At 42.1% G+C, this 20,783-nt stretch overlaps 1 protein-coding gene across 1 annotated transcript in view; it reads left to right on the forward strand.

Moving 5' to 3' along the window:
• Positions 1-20,142, forward strand: part of TOP2A (DNA topoisomerase II alpha) — a 21,008-nt gene extending 866 nt beyond the window's left edge. Inside the window, exons 3-38 of the mRNA XM_026041386.1 lie at positions 497-617; positions 1,605-1,742; positions 2,396-2,542; positions 2,779-2,869; positions 3,174-3,237; positions 3,769-3,914; positions 4,171-4,268; positions 4,435-4,647; positions 4,821-4,994; positions 5,171-5,272; positions 5,739-5,876; positions 6,050-6,188; positions 6,463-6,620; positions 7,039-7,164; positions 7,494-7,604; positions 7,697-7,802; positions 8,257-8,366; positions 9,112-9,204; positions 9,689-9,803; positions 10,107-10,228; positions 10,528-10,676; positions 11,223-11,454; positions 11,628-11,762; positions 11,887-12,087; positions 12,663-12,858; positions 14,000-14,091; positions 14,701-14,844; positions 14,938-15,021; positions 15,665-15,859; positions 16,605-16,710; positions 17,015-17,158; positions 17,564-17,714; positions 17,853-17,917; positions 18,225-18,347; positions 19,424-19,644; positions 19,981-20,142. Of these exons, the coding sequence (XP_025897171.1) occupies positions 497-617; positions 1,605-1,742; positions 2,396-2,542; positions 2,779-2,869; positions 3,174-3,237; positions 3,769-3,914; positions 4,171-4,268; positions 4,435-4,647; positions 4,821-4,994; positions 5,171-5,272; positions 5,739-5,876; positions 6,050-6,188; positions 6,463-6,620; positions 7,039-7,164; positions 7,494-7,604; positions 7,697-7,802; positions 8,257-8,366; positions 9,112-9,204; positions 9,689-9,803; positions 10,107-10,228; positions 10,528-10,676; positions 11,223-11,454; positions 11,628-11,762; positions 11,887-12,087; positions 12,663-12,858; positions 14,000-14,091; positions 14,701-14,844; positions 14,938-15,021; positions 15,665-15,859; positions 16,605-16,710; positions 17,015-17,158; positions 17,564-17,714; positions 17,853-17,917; positions 18,225-18,347; positions 19,424-19,644; positions 19,981-20,130 (4,900 nt within the window). The 3' untranslated portion in view covers positions 20,131-20,142. The remainder of the gene's footprint in view (positions 1-496; positions 618-1,604; positions 1,743-2,395; positions 2,543-2,778; positions 2,870-3,173; positions 3,238-3,768; positions 3,915-4,170; positions 4,269-4,434; positions 4,648-4,820; positions 4,995-5,170; positions 5,273-5,738; positions 5,877-6,049; positions 6,189-6,462; positions 6,621-7,038; positions 7,165-7,493; positions 7,605-7,696; positions 7,803-8,256; positions 8,367-9,111; positions 9,205-9,688; positions 9,804-10,106; positions 10,229-10,527; positions 10,677-11,222; positions 11,455-11,627; positions 11,763-11,886; positions 12,088-12,662; positions 12,859-13,999; positions 14,092-14,700; positions 14,845-14,937; positions 15,022-15,664; positions 15,860-16,604; positions 16,711-17,014; positions 17,159-17,563; positions 17,715-17,852; positions 17,918-18,224; positions 18,348-19,423; positions 19,645-19,980) is intronic.
• The last annotated feature ends 641 nt before the right edge of the window (positions 20,143-20,783 follow it).

The raw sequence follows: 20,783 nt of genomic DNA on the forward strand, positions 1-20,783 counted from the left end.
GCGCGCGGCGGGCGCCACTGCCACGGCTGGCGACGCGGCGTGGCGGCCCAGGGCCTGGCCGTGCCCCTGGGCGCCGACGGCTTCCTCGGCGCCGCCCAGCGCCACAACTGCTCCGAGCTGCTGGCCGTGCTCTGCGTGGAGGTGGCCTTTCCCTACCGGCACATGTGGTGACGCGCGGAGCGGCGCCCGCGGCGCCCCGGCCACGGCCCGCTCCGGCCATGGGCAGCCCTCGAAATAAACTTGGGAATAAAGGCTCTGGGATTGGTGGCGGCGGGACAGGCGCAGCCGGGAACGTATGTGTGTATTTGATACACCGGGGATGGGGGTGCGGTGTATATATACATGCACATTCATATATATATATATATATGTGTGTGTGTGTGTGTGTGTGCCCAGGTGCCTGCGTCCTCAGCATCCCCCAGGGCTGGCCCGGTGTGTCCCCAGGGCTGCCCGCCATGCTCCAGGACGTCCCCATGACCTGCCCGGTGTGTCCCAGGGCCAGTCCACACGGTCCCGGTGTATTCCCTTGGCGACTTCACCAGTTGTCCAGTGTCCTGACGTGTGCCCGAGGCCAGCCCGACGTGTCCCCGCACAAGTGGGGTAACCGGCTGCCCAAGGTGTGCCAGGGTGTCCCAGTGTCCCCAAGGCCAGCCCAGTGTGTCCCAGTGTGTCCCAGCATGTCCCAGTATCCCCAAGGCCAGCCCAGTGTGTCCCAGTGTGCCCCAGTGTCCCCAGGGACAGCCCAGGGTGTCCCAGTGTGTCCCGGTATCCCCAAAGCCAGCCCAGTGTGTCCCAGGGTGTCCCAAGACTTCCTCAGTGTGTCCCCAAGGCTGCCCCATGTGTCCCAGTGTGTCCCAGTATCCCCCAAGACCAGCCCAGTGTGTCCCAGTATGTCCCAGTGTGTCCCAAGACTTCCTCGGGGTGCCCCGTGTCCCCAAGGCTGCCCCATGTGTCCCAGTGTGTCCCAGTATTCCCAAGGCCAGCCCAGTGTATCCCAGTGTCCCCAGGGACAGTCCAGGGTGTCCCAGTGTGCCCCAGTGTCCCCAAGGCCAGCCCAGTGTGTCCCAGTGTGTCCCAGTGGGTCCAAGGCCAGCCCAGTGTGTCCCAGTGTGCCCCAGTGTCCCCAGGGACAGCCCAGGGTGTCCCAGAGTGTCCCAGTATCCCCAAGGCCAGCCCAGTGTGTCCCAGTGTGTCCCAGTATCCCCAAGGCCAGCCCAGTGTGTCCCAGTGTGTCCCAGTGTGTCCCAGTGTGTCCCAGTATCCCCAAGGCCAGCCCAGTGTGTCCCACTACGACCACCGCTTCCGGCGGAACCGGCCTCGGTCCCGAGCCCGACACCCCCCGCGCGCCGGTTCCGGGCCCGTCACCCGGGCAACCGCGGCCCGAGCGGCGAGCGCCGGGGACGCGGCCTCTCCGCCACCTCCCCCCCACCTTTTGCTCCTCGATTGGCCTAGATAGCTGCCCGTCACACAGATGTCCCTCGTGAGTGGCGAGTTTTGAACGAAGCCCGCCCCTGTCGGGGCCGGAGTGGCTGGTTTGAACGAGCGGGGCGGCCTGTGAGTGGCGAGGGGCGGTGGGCGGGTGCGGGCCGTGTCCCGCCTCCCAGCGGCGATTGGCGGGCGGTTTCGGCGGGCTGAGCGGAGGTTTGAACCGCGCCCGGGCCGAGGAAGGCGCCGCCATCGCCGCCCGCGCCGCCGCCGCCAGCGCCGCCATGGAGATCGACGAGCCCTCGTCCCCCCTCCGCGTGCGTCTCCCCCCTCCGCCCCAGCGGGCTGCAGGATCCCCCGGGCCCCTCAGATTTCGTCAGATTCCTCCCTGATCCCCTTAAATCTCCCCCAGTTCCCTTCAGATGCCCCCTCAAACCCCTTCAGATCACCTTGTGAACCTCCCACAATTTTCCCTGATCCATCTCGCAACCTCCCCTTTATTCCCTTCAGATCCCCTCTCTGACACCCTCAGTTCCCTTCAGATCCCCCTCAGTTCCCTTCAGATCCCCCCACCTCAATCCCCTCAGATCCCCCTCTGATCCTCCCTCAAATTCCCCTCAGTTCCCTTCAGATCCCTCTCTGATCCACTCCCAGATCCCCCTCAGTTCCCTTCAGATCCCCCCACCTCAATCCCCTCAGATCCCCCTCTGATCCTCCCTCAAATTCCCCTCAGCTCTCTTCAGTTGCTCAACCAATTCCCTTCAGATCCCGCTCTGATCCCCGCACTCAATTCCCCTCTGATCTACCCCTCAAATCCCCCTCAATCCCTCTCAGCACCCCCACCCCCTCATGTCACCTCTGGGGACCCTGCCCCATCTCCCTGGTACCATCTCGGGGTCCCCCCGCTCTGTCCCTTGCCCTGGTGGCCGGTGCCCCCTCCCTTCACGCCCTCTTCTCCCTCCCCGCGCAGCCCCTGGATGAGAACCCGCGGGTGCCCAAGGGCGACGGCGCCAAGAAGCGGCTCTCGGTGGAGCGGATCTACCAGAAGAAGACACAGCTGGAGCACATCCTGCTCCGGCCCGACACCTACATCGGCTCCGTGGAGCTGGTGACCCAGGTGCGCAGAGGCCGGGGCGGCAGGGACACGGGGCCAAGCAGCACCCAGCGTGCGGGGAAGTCACCACCATGACCCCCAGCAAACTGGGGACCCGTTTGCTGGGGTCCCCAGCAACTGGGGACCTGTGCGTGGTGCCCTCACCTTGCACAGTGACAGCTGGGATGTAACATGTAGGAGATCTGCAAAATACTTAGGGATTTATGGGTTTTTGTTTTTTTTTTTTACTTTCTTTTCAGCAAATGTGGGTTTATGATGAAGATGTGGGCCTGAACTGCAGAGATGTGACCTATGTGCCTGGCTTGTACAAAATCTTTGATGAGATTCTAGGTGAGCTGTGAGATATCTGTTGGGTCAGTGATGAGCAAGTTTGTTTTAAGCTGTTTTTGGCTATTGGATGTGTAAGGGATGGCATGGTGGCATTGTATGTTCTAAGACCAATTTATTTTAGCCCAGATTCTCCCGTTTGTATTGTCCTATAGTGCTCATCTCTATAGCCTGCAAAATCTTTGCAAACCAGGATGATTATTAGTAGTATCTTATCTTCAATTTGTGTATTCATTCTGCTGAAAGTACTTCATACTTAAATTTTTGAGAATGTCGTATGCTAAAAATAACTGTCTTTCCGTTCCAGTCAATGCTGCAGACAACAAGCAGAGGGATAAAGCTATGTCATGCATTAAAATTACAATTGATCCGTAAGTTTTACTTCATTTTTTCTGTTCACTGCCTTCCCAGCTCGCATGTCTTAGATCTTCTTCTTTAGACACTGTCCTGTGAGGCTGCACTTAGACTTTAGAGAGTTTTCTGGAGAGGCCCAGTCAAGTTAGACCAAATGTAATTCCTGGAGCTCCTCAGCTGCAAACTTACGTAGCCTCATTAACTAGTTACAAAAGCCTTTCTCTTGCTTAGGTCTCTTGGTTTCTTAGAGTGTTGACTTGTGAAACCGCTGCTTTCACATTTCTTTGTCATTTCCATTGTGGTCATTTTCCCCTTTGCATCCTTTTTATTGTGTTACTGAGCATAATTTTCACGCATAATTGTCCGTGTTATAGATGGCATTTGCAGATCTGAAGCTGAAGAAATTTTTTGACTTGTCCACCCTCTGCTGGCTGGTTCTGCACTAGCTGAAATTTGCTTTTAATAAAATGGTGGCCTCCTCACAGAGACTTATTTATTTCATAGCTCAGTCATTTCCAGCCTTTAAGATGCTCTTTCTTTTCCTCCAGAGAGAATAACACAATCAGCGTATGGAACAACGGGAAAGGTATTCCAGTTGTTGAACACAAAGTGGAAAAGGTCTACGTGCCTGCTCTCATTTTTGGACAGCTATTAACATCAAGCAACTATGATGATGATGAAAAGAAAGTCACAGGTAGGGAAATCTCCAAAATACGTGCTAAAATTTCTGTGCAATAAAAGTGGTACAATCGCAGAGAGCAGGAGGAATTCCATTTCAACACTCATTCCAATTAAATGTGAGTTTATAGACATGTACTAGGTTTATAGGATATCATCATTTATAGTGAGTTGAACTGTGTGCTGAAGTGACTGAATTCTTGTTAGTCTGGAATTATTTTAGATAGTTTTGAGCAAATGTAACAACACAGCTCTGTGCCTTACAATTCCAGGTGGTCGAAATGGTTATGGAGCCAAACTGTGCAACATATTCAGCACAAAATTTACAGTAGAAACTGCGTGCCGTGAATACAAAAAATTATTTAAACAGGTATGTGCACCTTATATATTTCTGTTTTCTCATTTCAGCAAGATTATACTTGAGGTTTTCAAACAAGTCAGAATATTTAAAACTTGTAAATTGGCTGTCTGTTTTTAAAATTTAAGCTAGTTATTGATCCTTGTTAGGCATGTAATACATAATTCCTTTTTTCCAGACCTGGACAGACAACATGGGAAAGGCTGGAGAAATGAAACTGAAATATTTTGATGGAGAAGATTACACATGTATCACTTTCCAACCTGATCTATCAAAGTTTAAAATGACAATACTGGATAAAGACATTGTAGCTCTAATGTCTCGAAGAGCATATGATATTGCTGGATCCACGAAGGATGTCAAAGTTTTCCTAAATGGAAAGAGATTGCCTGTAAGTGAGCATTTAAAGGAAATAATTCCTGGAGTTCTCATGTTATTTAAACGAGATTTTGTTCAAGCAATTTATATCATTACATATGGTGAAATGAAATTTTGCATGAGTGGTTCTTTATGGTATTTACTGACACTGTTGTAAAGAGATTCTCTGCTTTTATCTGTGTGTAGGTGAAGGGATTTCGTAGCTATGTGGACCTCTACATAAAGGACAAAGTAGATGAAACTGGTAATACTCTTAAGGTTATCCACGAGGAACCAAACTCGCGCTGGGAGGTGTGTTTGACTTTAAGTGAAAAAGGCTTCCAGCAAGTTAGTTTTGTCAACAGCATCGCTACCACAAAGGTAACTCTTCTTTACCTTGTTTAGTCAAGCTAATTCTTCATTATCAGTATTCTTAGGTATTTTCAAATGTTTGTTAGTGAAAAATAAGTAATTGCTTAAGGTGCAAACTTATTCTGAAAAACGTTCATGCCTTTAATAGAATCACCTCAAGATCTCTGGTTCTTTTTTTGCTGTAGGGTGGCAGGCATGTTGATTACGTAGCTGACCAGATTGTGACTAAACTCATTGAAGTTGTGAAAAAGAAGAACAAAAACGGAGTTGGAGTGAAGCCTTTTCAGGTACAAACTCAGTTTCCCTAGTAGAAAACTTACCTCTAGCATTATTGCATATTGTACTGCAACTTAATGAATTATTGCAATAGTCTAACTAATAATAATATTTCTATTACAATTAGTACACTTTATATATGTATTACATTTATAGAAGCCTTCCATTTTCCGTTTTAAGTCAATTAACAATCATAGCTGTTGTATTTTGTAATTAGAACACCATAAATAACAGATGATACCTCTTTTGAAGGACAACTGCTGATTTCTTACCATTCTCAAACATGGTAGTATTGTTCATGAATGTCCACTAGCTGTCCTAAGTTCTGCCTTTTTGTTTAATTAGAAATTTAGAAAAATTCAAAAGAAGTGATAATTGAATTAGTTCTCCTTTCAGTGTGATTTTGATATGCAGATGTCCAAGGGCACTGTGAGATGAGCTTGTTTAGTCGGTAATGATGCCTATGTTTGACTGCAGGTGAAGAACCACATGTGGATTTTTGTGAATGCTTTGATAGAAAACCCGACCTTTGACTCTCAGACAAAGGAGAACATGACTCTACAGGCAAAAAACTTTGGCTCAACGTGTAAACTGAGTGAAAAGTTTATCAAGGGTGTAAGTACTGGCAGCCAGTGATTTCAGCTATAGATGTCTATAAAGTTGCATCTTATGCTTAATGTGGCAAATATACTATTTATGAACTAATGTCAGTGTAAAAAGATGTATATGCTCTAAAATTATGTCATAGTTAAGGTTTTTTTTCCACAATCGAGTCTCTTGTGTTGCAGGCAGTTGGCTGTGGTATTGTTGAAAGTATCTTAAACTGGGTAAAATTTAAAGCTCAGACCCAGCTGAATAAAAAATGTTCTGCTGTGAAACACACCAAGATTAAGGGTGTTCCTAAGCTGGATGATGCCAATGATGCTGGTAAGCTTTATATTCTTTGTAGTCAACTCATTAAAAAAAAAAAAAATACACACACACACACACAAAAAAAAAATGTAAACAGTGCTAGACAAATAAGCGAATCACATCCTAAAGAAAGTGAGAATGTTCTATACTTATAGCTTATCCTCAGTTTGCAGTCAGTTCCACATGTGGTTCACCAAAACTTGTGTTAGAAGATATTTATTTTCATTTGGTTTGGGAACATGCACATTCTGACTGTGTTTCTTAATTAGAAAAAATACTTTTTTTCTAGGCAGCAAAAATTCCATAGACTGTACACTTATTCTGACCGAGGGAGACTCAGCCAAAACACTGGCTGTTTCTGGTCTGGGAGTGGTTGGTAGAGACAAATATGGAGTATTTCCTCTTCGTGGGAAAATACTCAATGTTCGAGAAGCTTCTCATAAACAGGTAAGTTGGATCGTTATAGTTTATCTATTAGAAGACATATTGTCCTTTGTGTTATGCAATATGTTCTAACCAAGCCAGTACAGCTAGACACCTTGGAATACTGTAACTTTTAGTAATAGTATCTCAGATATGTGAAGCTGTCCCTGCCTTTTGCATGCCCTGCTGATTGAGTAGGAATATTGACCAAGTCCTATACCCTGCTTTTTTTTGACATTTGTGTTGTGGACTACAAAATGTATGGAATGACTTAGAATAAGTGTTAGACTTCAGTTTAGAAATAATCAGTTTCTAAACAAGAAAAGAATGATGGCAAGACTAAGCACAATAAAGGAGGTAGTTGCAGTGGATCGTTTTATATTATTTTTTGAGCTACAGTTTCTCTGGCAGATAAGTTTTTATTCTGTGTGATCTTTTCTAGATTATGGAAAATGCTGAAATCAACAACCTCATCAAGATTGTGGGCCTACAATATAAAAAGAACTATGAAGATCACGAATCTTTAAAGAGTCTTCGCTATGGAAAGATTATGATTATGACAGATCAGGTCAAGTTCACTAAAATCTAAAATTCAAAATTGGGAGAGGGAAGGAAAAAAAAAAAAAAAGAAAGAAAAGCACGACTATACAAGGCAAAGATGATACTACCTTTATGTTGCAGCTAATTCTCTGTATTCATCTGTTTTTAGTGTTCTAATTTTTTAGTGGGTGGTCTTAAATTTTCAATCACAAAACAGAGCTATGACTTGTATGGTCACATCTTTGGAAGAGGAAGTCAGTAGGGCTTGTTATCATCATTTGCTATTAAGCTAGCAATTGTCAATTGTCACTTTCCATCGTGTCCCTGTTTAAAATATGCCTTCTTCAAAACATTCAGGATCAAGATGGTTCTCATATCAAAGGTTTGCTGATTAACTTCATCCATCATAACTGGCCATCTCTTCTAAGACATAACTTTTTGGAGGAATTTATTACTCCCATCATAAAGGTAAGGACTGAGTTTATGGTAAGGTGCACGAGTAGGCTTAGTTGATCCACATCTGCCTCTCCTTTCACAAGCACAATACTCATTCATTACAGGTCTCCAAAAACAAAGAAGAAATACCATTCTACAGCATTCCTGAATTTGAAGAATGGAAAAACAATACACAAAATCATAATTCATGGAAAATCAAGTACTATAAAGGTCTGTAGAAAACGTAATAGGGTGGAGTTAAGTGATCCAAGTAGCCATTTCATTCAGAGACTAAATTCAGCGTTAGGCCCCCCTGCACAAAGGCTTTGGACCAGATGAGCTAAGTACTTATTCCAGAATTGTTTAATCCTGATAAGCAAGTTGCCAGCTGCAGAACAACAGCTAGATGTTGAGGAGTCTTTTGCAATTTGCAGTTAGTAGTTACAGGTATCTATGGAAGTCTCAAGCAAAATTAAAAAATACAGCATGTAACTGCTTGCTTGCCTTAATTCTTGAACTTCTTGTGATAGCTCTTATTTTTTAGTAATTTCAAGTTTTCAATAAATCACACTGTTTTTAACATTTCACATGTGACACAAAAACTAGATGCAACAAAACATTTTTTTTAAACTGCAGCTTAATTTGAGCCAGGAGTGATTAGGTTGAACTTGTGTCGTCTCTGCAGGTTTGGGTACCAGCACATCGAAGGAGGCTAAAGAATACTTTGCAGATATGGCAAGACATCGAATTGGCTTCAAATATTCTGGTCCTGAGGATGATGCTGCGATCACCCTGGTACCTAAGAATACTTGATTTAATTGCTGACTTACTACCTTTGGTATTCCGCTGTTTAGTGCTGTGTATTTTCTCTTAAAAGGCTCTTAGAGGCCTTTGGGCTTGAGACAATCTCGTTGTTACCAAGGCTACAGCTTTTCTCTACCTGGTAGAAGCGAATCTGTCCACAGACCTCAGGCCAAGAGCACCCTTTTGATCATGGCTTTTAAATATAGCTCAGAACAAACTAATCACTACAAACCTATTGACATTTTCAGACATAATGGTGAATATTCCTTTAACATTTTTCAGCATGTTATGCAATTTTCTCTAAGGCAGACCCTGCACACCCTTTCTCCTCCAGATTTTCTTACTATTTTCTTGTAAAATGATCTACCAGTGATTAAAACATCTCTTGCTTCAGTGAACTACTTTACCTAAAGTAGATGTTGATTCTTAAGTATTCTGAGTTAGTAGCCAATGTCCAAACCAAGATTTTTCCCAAGGTGTTCACATTAACAGTGGAATTTGCTTTGATCTTCTTTTACTCTGTAAAAGATTCATAAAGTTAAGAGTTTATGCTTTTGACTTTAATACTTCTAGCTCCAGTAACCTGTTACTGCACTTGTTAGGCTGCTAAGCCAACCTGTTTTGCGTGTTATTCCCAGGTTTAAAACATTTCTCTGTGCTTTCCTCTTAATTTATTGAGTAGGGCACACTATAGCATCTCCTTGAACTGAGTTACTTTCATTTATGTAATGTATAGGCCTTTAGCAAGAAGAAGGTAGAAGAGCGAAAGGAGTGGCTAACTAATTTCATGGAAGACAGAAGACAACGGAAGCTGCATGGCCTGTCAGAGGTAAAAGGTTTAAATATATGAAGGAATCTGGTTTTCTGTCACTCCGTGGGGCTGTTCTCGGTTTCATTCTGGCAGGGTAGAGCTGCACATGGCTTAGGGTCTGTGAGTCAGTCACCAGATCATGGGACAGTTAATAATGTTTCAAGATTTTGCAAAGCAACCTCTTCTGTCATCTCATTAGTGCAGTCTTAGTGTCAGTTGTCTAGTGACTGATTTGATTTTTAACTCTTTCAAATTGCTTTATCAAGAAGGAAATGCTCATTTAAACAGGACTGCATGAAGTAAAATGTAATTTCTCTATAAAAGAGGCCTTTTCTGTGGGAAGCAATGTTTCATTTTTCCATGTTGAGAATACCAGCATTTGAGCTTGTGTTTAGCTATTCTTTTAAGGAACTTACATTTTCAGTGACACCAGACACGTATAAGCTAACACACAGATTAGACCTTGTTAAAATTAAGACACTCTTAAACGTCTTTTTCTTAGGACTACCTCTATGGGAAAAATAGCAATTGGCTGACATACAATGACTTCATCAACAAGGAGCTAGTCCTCTTCTCAAACGCTGACAATGAAAGATCAATCCCATCTCTGGTTGATGGTAAGCAATTTCAAGTTAGTGTCTATAAATGGATGCCTGCATGTCGTATCATCCGAATCAGGGTAACCTGAGTTTTCAGGGTCAATATTTTTCGTGTCGTCGTTGTTTTTATAAATCTTTAGGCCAAGTGTCCTTTTTTTAGCATGTGAATGCGAACACCTAAATCTCATGGTATTGTTTGCCCCTCCAGGTGAATATGTAGTTTTTAGAGCTTCTAGAAAGCAGAAGCTAAGTGAAACATTTTATGTAGTCATTGCAAAATCACATTTTTTTTTGTTTGTTTGTTTGTTTGTTTTCATACAGGTTTGAAACCAGGTCAAAGAAAAGTTCTCTTCACGTGTTTCAAGAGAAACGATAAGCGGGAGGTGAAGGTTGCTCAGTTGGCTGGTTCTGTAGCTGAGATGTCCTCATACCATCATGGTGAAGTAAGAGTCGATTCTCACTGTGCTTTTTAAATCTTTGATTGTCTCAACACTTAAGGTGCTTCTAACTCAGGGTTAGATGTTTCCCTGTGAACTCCATATTTACTGTATTGACCAAAAGGAGCCCAGTACATTTACTCTTTCTGTCAATAGTCCAGTGAATTTCATGTTTTAGGTAGTAATAGGGAAATAGACTTTCAGTGAGAGTTTTCTCCAGTGCTTTATGAGCTTATCCTTCATATCACAGTTTTCTTCTTGGTGTGACTTCTACTTTTAATTTTGTGAACCTTCCTTTATTGCAGGCATCCTTGATGATGACTATCATTAACTTAGCTCAGAACTTTGTGGGCAGCAATAACCTCAACTTGCTACAGCCTATTGGGCAGTTTGGTACAAGGCTGCATGGTGGGAAAGACTCTGCCAGCCCTCGATACATCTTTACAATGCTCAGGTCATTATTACCAACTTTAATATTCTTAGCACGTTACAAGGCTTCATCTGATAGTACTTGAAATGAAAAATTTATTTTCCCCTTTAAAGCTCAACTTAAATCATTGCTACTCTGAATATTCAAGTGCTGTTTGGGTTCTTGGTTCAGGTGTGTGAACTTCGCTGTTGCCTTCCCACAGAACAGAAGGGAGTATCAGAGCAAATGGAAGTGAGAGCAAAAAACAAAGGGATAAAGAATATAGAAGATTATAATCTTCCCAGACAATAAGTATCTGATTTACATAATTACAGTAAGAGCATAGGGTCCCATATAGTCAAAAGAACCTGTAGAGTTTGATTACAATGCTTAAGGCACCTCTATTTTGCCTGTTCCTCCAGAAGCCTGGATTGGCAACATAGAAATCCAAGCTGTATGGCTCAGGCTGGTTGATAAGAATATTCCCTACTTGGGTTTTTTTTTTTTTTTTCTGGTTTTGAAGGATCTTTTTGCATCGTGGTCACTGTTCTGTAACACGAATTTGGGGTTACATTTTCTTTTCGATTCTAGCCCTCTAGCACGGTTGGTGTTCCCACCAATGGATGACAACGTCCTGAGGTTTCTGTATGACGACAATCAGCGTGTGGAGCCGGAATGGTATATTCCCATCATCCCAATGGTGCTCATAAATGGGGCAGAAGGGATTGGCACTGGCTGGTCCTGTAAGATCCCCAACTTTGATATCAGAGAAGTGGTGAATAATATTCGTCGTCTGATGGATGGAGAAGAACCCTTGCCGATGGTGAATATGTGTATTTTAATATTAACAAAAAGAAGGCCTTGTTCATTAGTCTGTTCAGCGTATGACTAGTCTGTTCATCATTATTAGTTCATTAGTCTGTTTAGTCAATGTCTGGAGCATTTGATGCTTCTAGTATTTACATGAACTTTGAATTCACTTTCTTTTCTGCTTAGCTCCCTAGCTACAAGAATTTCAAAGGCACAATAGATGAGCTGGGACCTAATCAGTATGTGATAAGTGGTGAAGTGTCTATCCTTGATTCTACAACCATTGAGATCTCTGAGCTGCCCGTCAGAACGTGGACACAGGTAATAAATGCTAAATTTCCCCTATGAATGCATAGCTTGTCCTATAAAGCAAAATGTGATGATTGATGCTTGGGAGCTTTCGTTTCCTTGGAAAACATGGGTCTGACTTGGATTCTTTTCTCAGACTTACAAAGAGCAAGTTCTGGAGCCAATGTTAAATGGTACTGAGAAGACACCCCCACTAATCGTAGACTATAAAGAATATCACACAGACACCACGGTGAAGTTTATAGTGAAGATGAGTGAAGAAAAACTAGCTGAAGCTAAAGCAGTGGGACTGCATAAGGTCTTCAAACTCCAAACAAATTTAACATGCAACTCCATGGTAGGTAACAGATTTGCTGCAAGAAAGTTCTTGTTTTAACTGGAAGTCTGATGTTCTTCTCAAATACTTTTCATACAGCATGGACAGCTGAAATCGTTGACTGGAACAAAAATTCTCATGTGAAGTAACATACTCATTTGTATTTTGTGCTGTTACTGATTTTAAGTCAGCTTCCCAAATACACCTTTAAAAGAGACAGGTTTGGATATAGCCACAAAGCAGTCTGGCTTTGCCATCGCGAGTAGTAGCAATCTGAAGTCACACAGTCCATGGATACCCTTATCGTGACAGTGATGTTGACATTGGATATCTGCATCTTGACATTATAAAATTTGCTAGGTGCTTATCCAATGTAAAATGTTAAGATTCAAGTAACCCTAGACCTACTGTCTCCAAGAAGCTTGAAATTCTAAAATCATCTTTGCTGCTTGCAAACTCGAGTTATTTTTGAGGTGACACTATGTTAGATGATAAAGTCAACTGTACTACCTCATCTGTGAGTTTTGTTCTTAATTTTCAATGTTTTTTGAAAAATGAGTTGTGTGATCATAACGCTTCTATGTTCTTTTGCGAAGGTTCTTTTTGACCATGTCGGCTTTCTCAAGAAGTACGAGTCTCCCCAGGATATTCTAAAAGAGTTCTTTGATCTCAGGCTCCGATATTACAGTTTGAGGAAAGAATGGCTAATTGGAATGCTAGGTGCTGACTGTGCAAAACTGAGCAACCAGGCTCGTTTCATCTTGGAGAAAATAGATGGCAAAATTGTGATTGGTATGTATTTTTTTTCCCCCTGCATGGCTTAGGAAAGGGAGAGAATAACCAGGTGCTCCTTTCAATTCTGTCAGCAGCCCCTCAGCCCCAACCTGGCTTCTACCAGGCCACACCAGGGTTTATCTTTCTGCTCTAGTGACATGTAAGAGGAAAATGCTTCACAAAATATCCTTGCTCTATAGGGCATTATGCACACCTTAATTAGAACACTTAAACACAGCAGGAAGGCTCTATGACACTATTTTGAGAATATAAATATCTTTTAAAATAGTTTAGCATAGATTTCTATCTTTTTGACTCAATAGAAATAAAAGTTAAGTATTGATAGGATTTTAAAGGGATATTTTCCGTTTAAATGCGTAATTCTTAAGAATCCATCTCTCTCCCATGTTATGTTTTTGAACCTCTGCAAAATGTTCAAATTGTCCTCCTTGTGGATTGGGGCTTCAGATTTAAAGATACTCAAGTTAGCAACCTATGAGAATCATGAGCTAGAAAAAGAAACAGATCTTTGTTCCCAGCATTCCAACGTTTCAATCAACTTTTCCACCTCAGTCTAAAAGGCAGCCTGTATTTCACTTGCGTTCATTAAGGACAGAGCAAGACAAAGTCTCATAAGACATTTGGTGGTTTGCATCCAAAGACAGCCCAATGATCCTAACGTCTGTGTCTGTTTGACTTCTCTCAGAAAGAGAAATAATTCCTTGAAATTCATTTTCAAGTTTTTTTTTTTTTTTAATTTACTAAGCTGTTGGAAGACTGATAGATGTATTTTCATTCCTATTTGTTTCTCATGGTTGGTTGCTTTTGCTGTCTTAAAAAGTAGCAAACTCAGAACTGAGAAACACCCATTGGTTGGGATATTTGTCGTGTATTTTGCCCAGGTGATGTCTAGTAAGGTGCAAGCTTATGGCAAAATCTTTCCATGAGTGGTATTGGAAGGGTTTTGCCCCCACCTGGCTATCTATTCTCACAAAATCTGTTACTTTTTCTCCAAATTCAAAGCCTGCTTAAGGTAGAGGAAATACATGCATAGAAATGGAGGAGACCAGTATTTAAAGTGCTCTGACATGTTCATCAGTCTTTCCTAACAGTGATTGTACTAGCCAGTAAATGACAAAACTGAAACATCTGTTTACAGAAAACAAGCCCAAGAAGGAGCTGATTCAAGTCCTTATTCAGAGAGGGTATGAATCTGATCCAGTGAAGGCTTGGAAGGAATCTCAAAACAAGGTAATACTTCAGCCACCCTCTCTGAATAGCTACTATGTGACCCGTATTTCTCTAAGCTTTCAGGATTTGTGGGAAGTTGCTTTCTCATTTGTAGGACTGAAAAGCATGAGTGTTGGTAGGTCTGTAGTAGGAGACATAAAATCAGTAAAAATTCAGTATCTTTTCAGCTTATATTAAGACCTAGTTTTCATTTTTGAGTCTGCTTGGGATTGAATCCTTCTGAAACTTCTACCACAGCATTTCTACCACTCCTGTTTCTTAAAGACTTTGTTCATGCTGTGAGTCTCAGCTGCTAGAAGGGTTGTGAGTGTTTTAAGTAGCCTGGGGAAAGTTTGGACCATTAAGACTTATTCTGAAATCTGACATTCTATTTGAGAAGCCACAGAAAGCACAGCAAAAGTCTTGGGGAGCTGTTTTTGCAGATGGAGTCCCCTATGTGACAACCGCTGAAGCTTTCAGAAGCATAATTTCATCTCTGAGTTGTCCTAGAAAAGCCTAGGACACCACAAGTATATGTGACTCCTGTGACATAATCCAGCCTTGATCCGAAGCCCCAGTATTGTTGGTAGGTACATTTGCTGACAACGTTTGTTTTAAATCCACGTTCAGGAAGAAGAAGAAGAGGAGGAGGCTGACAGTGACAAAGAATCAGCTCCAACTGCTGGACCAGACTTCAACTATCTACTGAACATGCCCCTCTGGTATCTGACTAAAGAAAAGAAAGATGAGCTCTGTAAGCAGAGAGATAACAAAGTATGTTGGTGTTTTTTTTCCTTTTTCTATAAAAGTATTTAAGATACTAGATTAAAATACATGACTAATAATTTAAACTATAATTTGATTTAGGAAAAGGAGCTGGAAAACCTTAAGCGCAAGAGTTCCTCTGATCTGTGGAAGGAAGATCTTGCTGCCTTCGTCGAAGAACTTGATGTATGTAAATGTTCAGTGCACATGACTTTCTCCCTGGGCTTGTAGTCTTCTCTACCAGCACTTTATTGGCTTTTTTGCTGTCATGAAGAAACTAAAGATTATAGCTTGAATGTCTTGTATGAATTACACTCTTTTAGGAGAACTGAAAGCTTTCTTCATCTTCCTAGGTTGGATAAGATTACTGTTGCTCTGGGGCAGAGAGTCAAACCACTAAGGTGGCTCTTGGAATGAGACTCTTAATAGGAGTCTGAGTAGTGAGGAGAAGTTTTAAGCTGGCTAAGAAAAGACAGGTAGTGAGAAACAGTATGAGATCTAGTTCAAAGCTTTCTGGACACTGACAGTGATGAGGAGGGAGGACCTGGTCTTTACTGAACAGAACTAAATTGTGGGCAGGTGTCTGTTTACTAGTACTAGTCACTGTTCATGTCTGTTCTTCCCCACGTAACTAAATTGTACCTTTGATTTTGAATCATTCCTTGAAAGTGTGCAAATCTGTAACAGCCTGGGAGGTTTCATTAAATGTTTCTGGAAGTCACTCAGCAAGTTTAGAGTGATTGGCTGCAAGGATTATGATGGTGGGGTTTTTTTTCCAGTAATATATTTCTTCTGTGTTCTCAACTGTGTTTTACACTCATCTCTGCAGGCAGTGGAAGCCAGACAACTTCAAGATGAGATGGCAGGGTTCACCAGCAAACCTTTAAAAGCAAAAGGAGGGAAACCAAAGGTGAAGAAGATGCAACTGGCAGAAGTAATGCCATCGCCTCACGGCGAGAGGGTTGTGCCTCGGATAACTGCAGAGATGAAGGCAGAGGCGGAGAAGAGGACTAAAAGGAAGAAGGTAAAACAAAATAAAACGCAAACCTTCCAAACACTTCATCTTTCATTACATCCTTTTTAAATCAGACAACCCTAAAGAACTGATAATTCTGGGTGGTAGAAGCTGTCCTAATGAAGCAGCTTTATTCTCTTTCCTGGGAGGAAATCTTAGGACATGGGAGAGCTGGAAATGAATATTTCTCAACATAAAGGAGAGCAGAATCACTAATGTCAACAGGAGAATAGCTTAGGGTACAATCTTCTTTTGGCAAGGATATGTGTCACTGTGGCATAGAGATGGGTTGGAAAAATCAGAAATGAAAAAGCAGATTCATGCAGGCTTTTTTTCCAGGTGTCCTGGGGATTTTATAAATCCTCTACCAGGCAGGAAGTAGTGCTAATAAATTCAGTTCTTTAGAACATTTCCAGTAATGCTTTTAGTCACTTAATGCCATTATTGTTCTTGATATTAAGGAAATAAAGATGTAACTTTTTTAAAGGCTATTTGAAATTATACCATTCAGACATTTGGAATCTAGTAAATTATAATATCCCCTCACCTGTTCTGACCTGTAAGCCAGACATTGTGCTCTTTTTCTGCAAAGGTTTCCATCAAACAGTTTTTCCATGTAACATACACTGTTATTTTTAACCCACTCTGTTCAATTCGGCATCCTCCACACAGCAATCTTCTGTGTTGCTCCCTATTTGCTTTTCTGCTGTTTGTGTTAACCAGCTCACTATCTGATTTCTGTTTGTATCTGCAGAATGAAAAAAATGAATCTGACGAGAATCAAGAAGGAAACTTGTCTGGAGATAAAGAGTCTTCAAGCCTTAAACAAAGATTAGCACGAAAGCTTAATACTGAGAGAGGTAAATGGTTTTTATGTGTTATTCCATCAATGGAAAATGAGGGGGAACGCTGTAAATTTGGTTATCTGACCACTTCCTGATGTGGCGAGTGACATCTGGGATCAGTATGTTTGGAAACTAGATGAGAAATATACCAAATGATCCTGAAAAACTGTCAAACGGGAGGCATGATTACTAATTCCCTTCAATGCTTAAAAGAGAACTCTGAATTTAGTGATGTGTCCTAAGTTGAGCTTGGACTGCTGAGCTCGAAATGCGTGTGGAATGCAATTGCTGATGCATCTTGCCTCCTGTTATTTTTCAGGTACTAAGCGACAGGCCACTTTACCATTTAAACCAGTAAAGAAAATGAAGAAACGAAACCCTTGGTCTGACTCAGAGTCTGATTCAGAGACTGATATTATTGAAGTGGCTCCTCCAAGAGAGAGAGTGGTTCGCCAGGCAGCAGGTGAGTGATGACACAAATGCAAAAGAGGAACAGTCTGTGGAGGAGAAAATCAGACAGACCAGTTAGCTCCCTACTCTGAAATCTCAACCAGAAATCATTTGTAAACAGCTTATCTGTTTTACTATAAGTAGCAACTTCTACCGTGTGAACAGATTTTCAGTGATCTATCGAGGAAAAAAAAAAACAGAAGTGAATAACCAGAGAAATAAGGTTATTGGCTTTACATACTCTATGTTAGCAAGTTGACTGTGTTGTTGGTAAGTGAGCCCTGAACACATCTGTGAGTTGGAGCCTTCTCACTTTTACTCTCAGTGTCTGTTTTTTTTATTTGCATGTTTGTTTTAATAAACAGCTGAAATATTGAAAAGGGAACTGACCTGCGTGTGTCTCTGTTAACTTCATTAGCCAAAATCAAGCCCATGATCAATTCAGACTCAGATGAAGACCTTGCTGACTCAGATGAAGGATCTGAATTTCAGCAGAAGAGTGAAGACAGCTTTGATTCAGATGCAAACTTGAAAGAAAAACCTGCTCCAAAGCCCAAAGTTGCTCCCAAGTGAGTATTTCTCCACATAGTCGCCGGAAATAAATTGTCCGCTGTGTTTTAGTATTAAATAGAAATGTTTTTTCAAACTCTTTGCAACTGCTTAGTGCATCAGAAGCTGAAAAAAATACTTGGGATTTTGTATTCTAGGAAAACTACTGAAAAAGAAGCCAAGGCTTCCAAGCCCCCACAAACTGTGCAAAGTGTTCTCCCTGGTAAGGATAAGACCTAAACCTCATAGGTTTTTCCTAAAACTCCATGACAGTGAGCTGGGCTTTGTGATCCGTGCTTAACACTGACAAGGACAGTTGTTACAGTTGTAAAGGGACATCTTGCAAGGAAACCTTGATGGGGGGGTGCATGCCTGTTTCACTTCCTGACTTTTATCTGATTTGTGATTAATCCAGTTTTGATAGTGGTTCTACATTTTATAAGTTGCTCAAAATTATGTGCGGTTCTGATATTTATAGACGGATAGAATGAGTGATGATTTCCTACTTGCTTTCCACTTTCTTTGCTCAGTCCAAGTCAAAGATGTTGAGGACAAAAACGGGAGCCAAGCTCCTACAGCTCCTTCTGTCTCTGCACCTCGTGGAAAAGCAGCACCTAAAAAACCTGCTGCAGCCAAGGCCAGTGCCCCAAAGGGTAAGGCAAAGCTCGTTTTTAAGTTTTATAAAGTCATTTGAAGACTGCTTTTAGATGATGATGATGATGATCCTGAGGGAAACGAAATCTGAATGTTTTTGCTAGATATTTAGAAGCTTGAATAACTTGAGTTTGAAATTCAGACAAGATATGAAGTTTGTGGCAAAGACCATTTAATTGTTGTTATGTTTTAGGAAGCTTGTTTCAGAACATATCTTGTTCTAGTTCATCTGAGACCTTATTTAAGGGAGTGAATTTTAATTTGGGAGCAGAAAAGGGAATACCTCCTATAATGCTATAATACGTGGCAAAGCTCATCTGAATGGAATTTCAGTGTTGCAGTCAACATCCCCTGGTGTGACTTTTGGGGAAGAAGAGAAGATTCTGTGGGACAGATTGATGTGTTTAGTGCTGATTTGGACTGATAAGTCTAAGGCATTTGACCCAGGTTTTCTTAACCCTGACAACCCAGTCTTTGTCAAACTTCGAAAGCTGCTTAGCTGGTCTTACTTATTCTCTCACTATGCATTATCAATTCCAGCAGTAAGGAAGTATGTTAACTTTACAGCAAAATAGTTTTTTCCACTTTTTCCACTTCTGAGTTCGGGGAAAACTTATTATGGCTCAGAAATGTTTTTTTTTTTTTCATTTCAGTTTAGTTTGGAGAGAGACTTCAGGAATCTGACAAAACCACATAAAACTGTAGTTAAGAAAGAACTCAAAAAACAAACTGTTTAGTATAGGTGGTAGATTTGTTCCCTATTCTGACGTTTTCAAGGCATGAGATTGGTTACATGGCCTTGGGTTTTCAGAACTTTTCAGTCTGAAATAGTCTGTAAATTGCTTAGAGTATGTTTTAATTCATCTTCTTAAACATAGCAAATGAAGCAGATCAGTAAGTTCATTTCTAGTAATCTTGGTAAATAGCTATCTCTATAGAAATTCGTGGTGCAAAATGAGGTCACCTGTGCGATGACCTCCCCGTGTCCTGCAGAGCTGTGTTTGGGTTGGAGGTAAGGTCTGTGAATGAGGAAATCGTAGCAAAACACAGGTTCAGATGACGAGTTCTATTTCAGGTAACCAGCCATCCATCATGGATATCCTAACCAAGAAAAAAGCTGCTCCAAAATCCAGCAAGACGACAGCGAAGGAGGAATCCTTAGATCCTAATGCTGCAACGGTGGCTCCCAAGAAGCCTGGCCAGACCAAGGGGCGGAAAGTTACCAAAAGATGCCCAAGCTTTTCCGATTCGGATTCAGATTTTGGCTCGAAACCTTCCAAATCAGTTGCAGCTAAGGTCTGTGCTCTGCCGCGCGTCATAGCCGAGCTTTTGTGGTTTTATCATGTTGTTTTGGGGGGATACAAGACCTTTGAGGGCTGGGAAGGGGACCGTAGTGTGTGTTACAGGGTTTCTTTGGGTTTCTTCTGGAAGAACGTCCTGTGTGACGGACTTCTTGGGATAGCAAAGGTGATGGGTTGGGAGGGAGGTGCAGCCCGTGGGCTTATCCCAGGCTGTAGGTTTGGTCTAGTCGGCATGAACAGCAGCCTTACCAGTGGCAGCTGAATTTTATGCTGAGCCTGTTTTTACTCATTTCTAAATTATACTCTTTTCTCGCCTGTGTTTTTCCTCTAGAAATCCAAGGTGGAAGACGATGATAGCTATTCTGTGGATTTAGCTGCTGATGCAGACAGTCCCATAGTGGCTGCCCCCCGAACAAGGCCTGGACGTCTCAAAAAACCCATGCAATACTTCGAGGAGTCTGATGAGGATGACATATTTTGAATTTTAAAAGATTTTAAACCCCTGGTCCAAACTGGTCTGTAAATTTGCTTTGGGCAGAGCTCTTGGCAGGCTCTCGCTCAAAGAACTACATCTCAGATCAGAAAATCTTTTTACTGAATGAAGCTCCTCCAGAAGTGTTTGATACAAGTGGCTACAGTTCCAGTTTTCTGTGGTTTTAAATAATTTAAATTCATTTAAACAAGAATTCCCTTCCCCCTTTCTTGTGAACAATGGAGCAATAACATGCCCAGCTAGCGCTGATGAGCTTCCCTCTCATTCCCTCTCGCCCATTAGCTAGCTGGAGCCCCTGGTAATTCTTTAGCCCCTTTAAGGTCATTTTAATAGCAGAGCAGACTTTTTAAGTGTATTAAATCTTATAAAATATCTTCTTATATCAATCCCCTCCTCTTTAGATAAACTTTTTACAGCTGCACAGCTGCAGAGATTGAACACGTGAGATGCAAGGCGTGGAAAACTCAGTGCTAGTGGCTTTTTTCTCTCCCCTTTCACAGTCTTTTATGCCTGTGCAAGCCCCAGTGCTCAGTTTCTGCCCTGTTGAGGTTTAAACCTTTGGTTTTTCCAGCGGGCTCTGATAAGGCGGCTTTGTGCAGGTTCATCTCCGTGCTGGCAGCTTTATCTCCTCTCCCTGCCAG

Source organism: Nothoprocta perdicaria, unplaced genomic scaffold (genome assembly GCF_003342845.1).
Source record: "Nothoprocta perdicaria isolate Ctin4 unplaced genomic scaffold, notPer1 scaffold_283, whole genome shotgun sequence".
Lineage (NCBI taxonomy): Eukaryota > Metazoa > Chordata > Aves > Tinamiformes > Tinamidae > Nothoprocta > Nothoprocta perdicaria.